Consider the following 8,432-nt stretch of genomic DNA (forward strand, 5'->3'; position numbering starts at 1 on the left):
TTTGTTGTATCATCCTAGCTGGCCTTAATGTTCAGGTGAACCTGCTCTAGTGTGGTGGGTTGATTCCTTTGGGGTTTTCAAAGACTCCACACACACTCCTACATTACAGTACATAATCTCCACTTCCATTGTGTACAGAGCCAATCATGCATCAGCTGATGGAATCCTAGATTTCCAGGAACAAACACTAGTGGTATATGAATGCTGACTGAGATGATGGGAGGCAAGTAACATAAATGCTATAATTTAAAAATATATATATAAGTACAATTATTTGCATAATAGGTGCCTAAACGCTATTCACAACAAAAAAAACATCTCTCCACTGCATCACTATTACAGTATCATAATTATTACATTATTCCAGAAGGTTCAGTTGTGTCAAGTCGGATAACAGAAAGATGTGAACATGTAGACAGCAACATTAACACATAATGGATACAAATGCTGACAAGGTTTATGCAAGATAAAATGTAAGTCACAGCCATCCATTTTCCTTTCAAAGCCGTACTGGTGCCTGTACAAAACTTTTAGCAGCTCTGTTGGTTCGCTCCCTGAAGGCAGTGCTGCATGTTGGCTGTTCAGCGGATGTGTAACATCCAAGATTATTTTATTACCCCTTTTTACTTGTGCGCTCTTTGTAAATGTCTCAGAGAGCCTTTTGCTTGTACAGATGTATGTTCCCTCCCTCTGATCACTCTCAATATCCTTATCCAGCTCTCTGATTCCACACTTCCTGTCTGGGGTCCATCAGGCCACAACAAATGGCCATCTCTGCTACTCTGATGTGCATTTGTGGCCAGCCCTGTGGCCAGCCCTGTGACTCACAGCTACAATTAAGACAGCGGATACAGATAGTGTTCTTATCTCTACTGCACGCAGCATCACTGTTTCAATACCAGTGGCGCTGAAACAGAGTGGCCCATGGCAGGAAAGGAGAGGATGAATGTGAAGTAAGATGTGCTGGTGAGTGTGCGTTTAAGAGACTGATCACTCCAGTGTCTGACAGTTCCACTTTTCTCCACAGAAGACTACTCCTCGCCTTTGGAGGACCACAGCCCCCCCTCTGTCCCAGTTTCCCCCGCACCAGGCTGCCTCGCCACCGCCGGCGCTCCCCCAGCCAGCCAATCAGTGCCCTGCCTCCAGAACCCTCTATCGGACCCCAGCCAACCGAGGATTCCGCTGCATGTGACGCGGGAGTGTCCTCAGAGTGCAAAGCCACCCAGCAGCTCTCGGTCTGGGGTCCGTGGTGGCTCCCATATTCAAGACAAGCATCAGCTGGGGCCTGCCGCCAGCGGAGCTGCCAAGCAGCAGAGGATCACCCGTCGCCGGGCAACCAATGGCTGGCTGCCCGTGGGCGTGCCCTTCGAGAAGGAGGTTTTCGCTGTGGTATGTGTCGCTGTGTGTTAAGAGATACTGGTTGTACCTTTTAAGTTAGCTAGCTGAGGCTACAGAATATTAGAATTTCCTCTAAAGGAAAACTTAGTCTGTATGCATGTATGGTATTATTACCATCCACTCTTACTTCTGTGCTAAAAACAATGCTAATAACCGGGTGATTAGCATGTGCTAACAAGACTGTTAATAACCGGGTGATTAGCATGTGCTAACAAGACTGTTAATAACCGGGTGATTAGCATGTGCTAACAACACTGTTAATAACCGGGTGATTAGCATGTGCTAACAACACTGTTAATAACCCGGTGATTAGCATGTGCTAACAACACTGTTAATAACCCGGTGATTAGCATGTGCTAACAACACTGTTAATAACCCGGTGATTAGCATGTGCTAACAACACTGTTAATAACCGGGTGATTAGCATGTGCTAACAACACTGTTAATAACCAGGTGATTAGCATGTGCTAACAACACTGTTAATAACCGGGTGATTTGCATGTGCTAACAACAATGCTAATAACCAGGTGATTAGCATGTGCTAACAACAATGCTAATAGTATGTCCCAACAACAATGACATATTGACTATGTTTCCAGGGGGAAGAGACGACAGTGTTGCGCAAATGTTTCGAAGGAGTACAGCGAGACGGGGAGGTCATTCGGGTTCGAGACACAGTCCTGCTGCGCTCCGGTACCAGGAAGAAGTCTCTGCCCTACGTAGCCAAAATCTCAGCCCTGTGGAAGGACCCCGAATCAGGTGAAGTTCTGCCTTTTCACACATTTCTAAACTGATACAGATGGATGAAAAATACAACTATAGCCGTGTTTAAAAAACGCTTAAAATAGTGTTGGTTTTGTTTTAAATACTTGGTCGGCACTTAAGTGAGCTTGCCTGGCACAGACGGTGTGCCAGGCAACTGATGGAGTAGTATGAAAAAGTACAAAACCTGCCCATCTGGCATTCCAGTCAGCAATCAAACGCTCTGTTTGCCACAAACTTTTGTAGAATGTGATAAAAAAGTTTAAATGATTATGGATAGTCTCCCTACACATCACATCAAATGTTCAATTCGATACAACTTTAGTAATCCTCTTCTCACTCTGAAAATGGCACTGTCTGTGTGTCCTCAGGAGAGATGATGATGAGCCTGTTTTGGTTCTATCGCCCAGAACACACACAGGGAGGACGCGATCCCAACACTCACTGTGAGGTGAGTTCTCCAGAAAGCCCAGTTCACACGGTGAGGTGAGTTCTCCAGAAAGCCCAGTTCACACTGTGAGGTGAGTTCTCCAGAAAGCCCAGTTCACACTGTGAGGTGAGTTCTCCAGAAAGCCCAGTTTACACGGTGAGGTGAGTTCCCCAGAAAGCCCAGTTCACACGGTGAGGTGAGTTCCCCAGAAAGCCCACTTCACACGGTGAGGCGAGTTCCCCAGAAAGCCCAGTTCACACTGTGAGGTGAGTTCTGTGGAAAGCCCAGTTCACACTGTGAGGTGAGTTCTCTGGAAAGCCCAGTTCACACTGTGAGGTGAGTTCTGTGGAAAGCCCAGTTCACACTGTGAGGTGAGTTCTCCAGAAAGCCCAGCTCTCACTGTGAGGTGAGTTCTCCAGAAAGCCCAGTTCATACTGTGAGGTGAGTTCTCCGGAAAGCCCAGTTCTCACTGTGAGTCGAGTTCTGTGGAAAGCCCAGCTCTCACTGTGAGGTGAGTTCTCCAGAAAGCCCAGTTCATACTGTGAGGTGAGTTCTCCGGAAAGCCCAGCTCTCACTGTGAGGTGAGTTCCCCAGAAAGCCCAGTTCACACTGTGGCTGCCATCCCCAATGTTTGTGCAGACTCAGCCTGGGAAAAGAGATGGCAAACACATTGTTTCCATTTAATTATATATTTCCTGGAGAAATAGGCTGTACAGGCTTCCCGTTGTCAATATCCCCCAGGAACAAACACACTTTGTTCACCCAGGCTATGAATAATAAACAGCAGCCTTATTCACAATGCTCTGCGAGAGAGAGCTGGGGTGTGTTCAGTAGGGAGAAAACGTTTTGAAACCGGGAGGCACTAGCTGAACTCGTCCAATGAAAAAAACTGATTTTCATTACGGTTGTAAAATGTTTTACTACAGTGTGCTCTGCTGAATACCCTGGGCTTTGAGAAGACCAAAGCTACTGCTCTGCTTTACGGAAGTCTCTGAAAGGATAACCAGCTGGGATTAAATCAAAACTTAGACTGCACCATTTTTTGAATTCGCATGCCTGGGTGATTTCCTGATGGGGAAGTGGGTTGAAAAGGACTATACAGACTTTTCTGATGTACAAACTGATATTTTAGAGTTGGTTACGGGTTTGGTTGAGGGTCAATTTTAGATTTTGGCTAGTCAGTTTGCACATCAGAAAAGTCTGTATAGACCTTCCCAAGTGGGTCTTGATGATGATGATGATGATGATGTCAGACATACATAGTTAGGGGATCATTCAGAAATGACATATTTTGATACAGTATGTTAAATCGCTGAACTATCCCTTTACGCTGCTGCTTCCCTCTGTTTATTATCTATGCAGTCACTTTAACTCTACCTACATGTAAATATTACCTCAATTACCTCGACTAACCGGTGCCCCCGCACATTAACTCTGTACCGGTATCCCCTGTATATAGCCTCGCTACTGTTATTTTACTGCTGCTCTTTAATTATTTGTTACTTGTACTTTTATCTATTTTTTACTTAACACTTATTTTTTCTTAAAACTGCATTGTTGGTTTTTAGGGGCTTGTAAGTAAGAATTTCACTGTAAGGTTGTTTTTGGCGCATGTGACAAATAACATTTGATTTGTTTTGGTTCATGAGATTCATACAGTTTTCTCCCCTCTTGTCACCCAACTTCCTTTCCAGAATGAAATTTTTGCATCTCGGCATCAGGATGAAAACAGCGTGGCCTGCATTGAAGACAAGTGCTACGTGTTGACGTTAGCACAGTACTGTAGGTAAGGTCTGTTCATCTCTGATGGGAGATGGGGTGTGAGAATGAATAGTATGTGGGAGACACAAGATGTTGAGTGGATTGTATTACATTTTATTTGTTGCATTGTATTTGTTCACTTATTTGCGCAGTCTTTTTGACATGTCCTTTGGCTTGGTGTTTCAGATATTGTGCCATGGTGACTCGTCAGGGGGAGGATCTCCCTGAAAGTGCCACCAAAGTGGTGCCGCCTTCCGTCGAATACGCCGTCCCTGCCCACTGCTGTGTGCCAACGGACATCGACCCTGACCTGGTGTTCATGTGTCGCCACGTCTACGACTTCCGCTATGGACGCATCCTGAAGAGTCTGCAGTAGCACTTGTGAGGATAGTGGTGGAACGGAGGAATCTTAAACAGTGAAAGAGAAGGCTGAAAAGACAGGATTTTGAGACCGAACAAGCCACTCTGTTTTGAAAGGAGTGGAAGATGTTGACAGTTTTAGGCTGAGGAAGTCTCTAAGTCTGGAAGTGCTTTTGCCCAATGTCTCTATCTCTCACTCTGAGGGATTTGCAAAGGGTCACACTTGGTCAAAGAGGAATTGTGTTTTATCATCCCGAGCACAAATCCCCTTTAATAAAACTGATTTGCCAAATTATTATTTTATTTTTGCATCGTCCCATGACTTTGCCTGTATCTATGTGGGTTATTAGTTACGTTGTGTTGGCAGATGGTATCAGTTAAGACTTGTTTTGTATTTAATGGGATGACTCATGAATTAGATGGTGGCTTAACATATTTATCTGTAGTGATTTAGTCTAGAGTTTAAGGTTTAATTGGCTTATAAGTGCAGAGAAATATTTATTTCTATATGGAGACATTTTTAATTTATTTTTTAAAGTAATTTAAGAGTGCATTAATTTAGTATTTTCAAAGCAAGGAAGGCAACTACGAGATAATTATCATTCCTAAGTAGAAATGATCCATGGGGTTCGCCAAACACTAACTCTCTGTCTGCACTGTCTTAGAGGTAAAGTACCAGTGAATCCCAAACCAGCCTCTCGCCTATACCTCACCCCTACCAACTATACCTTACTCCTACCAATTCATGGCCCTATGTAGTCACGTGTTGCTGACAAAACTCCCAGAGTGGCGAGGGGATTAAATAAACCCGTTAACTTCGGGACACACTCTTGACTTGAATTATGCAATTCATGTATGACATTTAAATAATAAGAGCATGAAATTCAAATGAACAAATTCCCCTTGTCATTTTACAGGATATAAATCAGACACAACAAATGCTCCATTCTTTTGTATGAAATTGTACAAAATATATTGCGTTACATGTTGGAATAGCTGTTCGCTTTGGAACCGGCAGCTTTGCTGGCTCGGTCGAAGTGGCTATCGAAGGGGCTGATCATTTTCGCACCCTCAGCTTTGGGACACTTGTTCATATGAAGGAGGTGCGCGTGAAAGCGCAAATGGAGGGCTGAGGGGTGAGGGGAAGGGACTGGTTTGGGATTCAGCATGAGAATGACCAGTGACTCAACCGGGCCACCCCCACGATAGTTGTTTGTCCCTACTACCCTGCCTTGAATTGACCAATGAACGGGGGTTTGAACACAACACCCACACTGCCGTTACCCATAATAACTTGCCTTACATCCCGCCGGTTGACATCTAGGACGCAAGCTCCAATACGTACAGTTCACACCTCACCAAAAAACCTGCCTTCCATCTAAACCAAGGTTGCCAGTGAGTGGAGCTACAGTTCAGTACAAGCCCCTCCCCATGTTACTGTGCACTAATCCATGTTCCATTATGAGATCATCGACTGTGTCCTTAAACTGAAAAAGCTACTGATTCGTTAACATGGAAGTCACACTGTGGATTCATCTACATGTGTGTTTGCTTAGATCAGAGGGAATCAAAGTTTGGTATCACAGTTCCTGGAAAAACCTCCTATCTGATCAACACACATATACACACACACACACACACACACACACCACACCTGCTTCTAAGATGTATCTCGATGTATAGGGCACAAGCCATAGGAGTATCCTCTTACACGCTCAAGTCCTTTTTATGTCCAATCGAGATGCGATCGATTTTTCTTACATTGACTGTTGTGCCTGCCTGTCTCGGTGAACTCGGTGTCCAATAACTTTCCATGAAAAGTAGGCCAAGATTATTGTTATTTTTTATGTCTTTTTTAAATGCCTTTTTTCATGAAATTATGTTAATTGCTAAGAAATGTATGTACCAAAAAGGGTATAGAATGAGTGTAAAATGTCCCATTCAACTCATTCCCCGGTGTAGAAAACTCTCAATTCCAAGTTTCTTTGTTCTTGTGTGCATATATTCCGAGTTTTAGAGGTTCTGGGAATTCTGGAAAAGGATATTCATAGCACAGTGTTTGTATTATTTAACATGTAATATACAAATATTTGAATGGAATAAACAATTAGTTTTAACCCAAGAGTCTCATTTGATGATGTTGCAAAGTCAATAGGGCAAATCTTTGCATACGTTCTTCTTCCTCTTTTTCTCTCCCCACTTTAATATATATTTTAAAGTTTGTGTGTAATTTCCTTCTGGTCCTGTAAGGTGGGTGAGCTGTTGCTAGGAACAGGCTGAGAAGTGTACTAACAACAACCCACCACAAGGTGTCATACTAGTTCATCTCTCAGTGTTTTATTTAACATCATTCTGTCTTCTGACAAATACAATATTGATGTCTCCATGGGCCGTATGCATCAAGCATCTCAGAGTAGGATCAGTTGTGTCTTTTAGATCACAATTAATTTTGTTTACATGGACAGTGAAACCTGATCCTAGATCAGCACTCCTACCCGGAGACACTTGATACCCACAGACCCAGAAGTTCTTTCATATTGATCCTCCAATCCAATAAATATTGGAACAATATGATAAAAGATATTTAATTGTTGACCTTTTACAGATTCCTCACATGACTCCGCTTTTTACCGAAACAGTGGCGGGGAGACAATCGTTAATCGTTTCAACTGTGGGATTGCCCCTTTAGTAAGGCATGATAATGTACAGGAAATACAGACGTGACGTAGAGACGCCATGAGGAGTGTGAAGAGGAGACAAAGACATCTGTTTTTGGCCCACTACTCCCAAGTCTGCGCCAAACCCATCCTTAACTAGAAAACATGGATCCACCTCTCCTTGTTAGTTAATGGAGGCCATTCATGTCTTCTTGTTGAGTGGATCAGGAGATGGGGGTGTCAAGGAGATAGAGATGTGTGGCGTCTTTCATCCAATACAGTAATTAGGGGTGTCATGCATATTCATGAGGCTCTCTTACCACTCAATCAGCTTCTGGGTTTTGAATACCATGGTACATTTGCATGTCTAACAGCATGCATGTTTGATGTTTGATAAAAACCTAATGAAGGGTAAACTTCTTAGTTTTATCCCCTTGTAACTGTAATTGACCCAAACTGTACAACATCTGTGCACTGAAACATATGGTGGATCGAAGTCCATTTGCACTAGGGACCTTGTAAAAGTGTATCTCTACAGCAGCTTGCGGAGGTATGAGTGGAAATACACACACGTTGACACACACACACACACACACACACGTGGACACACACATACACGTTGACACACACACACGTGGACACACACACACGTTGACACACACACACACACACACACGTGGACACACACACGCGTGGACACACGTGGATAAATACACATGTGGATACATACACATACGTGGACACACACACGTTGACACACGTGAGAGAACACACATGCATACAACTACACCCAAGGCAATAGATGAATAAGGGAATGAACTCTAAGAAGTTAACCCTTCATAAGCTTTTATCAAACAAACATGCACAAATACATGCACACACACACACACACACACACACACACGCAAAACAGTAGATAAATACACCTAAATACACTTAGAAAATGGAGTGCACCTGCATCACTCATCCCATTTTCAGCTGTCCATAACATTTTCAATTTGGAGTACTTCACTTTTCTTAACAAAAAACATTAGTGCATCAATTTAATCTGTTTGTGACTTCAA

At 43.3% G+C, this 8,432-nt stretch overlaps 1 protein-coding gene across 2 annotated transcripts in view; it reads left to right on the forward strand.

Moving 5' to 3' along the window:
- Window positions 1-6,828, forward strand: part of LOC106608351 (bromo adjacent homology domain-containing 1 protein) — a 36,326-nt gene extending 29,498 nt beyond the window's left edge. For both annotated transcript variants that reach the window (XM_014206287.3, XM_014206353.3), the window contains exons 3-7: window positions 1,028-1,389; window positions 1,998-2,157; window positions 2,532-2,611; window positions 4,285-4,376; window positions 4,538-6,828. In XM_014206287.3, coding sequence (XP_014061762.2) covers window positions 1,028-1,389; window positions 1,998-2,157; window positions 2,532-2,611; window positions 4,285-4,376; window positions 4,538-4,727 — 884 coding nt within the window. In that variant the 3' untranslated portion in view covers window positions 4,728-6,828. The remainder of the gene's footprint in view (window positions 1-1,027; window positions 1,390-1,997; window positions 2,158-2,531; window positions 2,612-4,284; window positions 4,377-4,537) is intronic.
- The last annotated feature ends 1,604 nt before the right edge of the window (window positions 6,829-8,432 follow it).

Source organism: Salmo salar, chromosome 01, assembly GCF_965601325.2.
Source record: "Salmo salar chromosome 01, fSalSal1, whole genome shotgun sequence".
Taxonomy (NCBI): domain Eukaryota; kingdom Metazoa; phylum Chordata; class Actinopteri; order Salmoniformes; family Salmonidae; genus Salmo; species Salmo salar.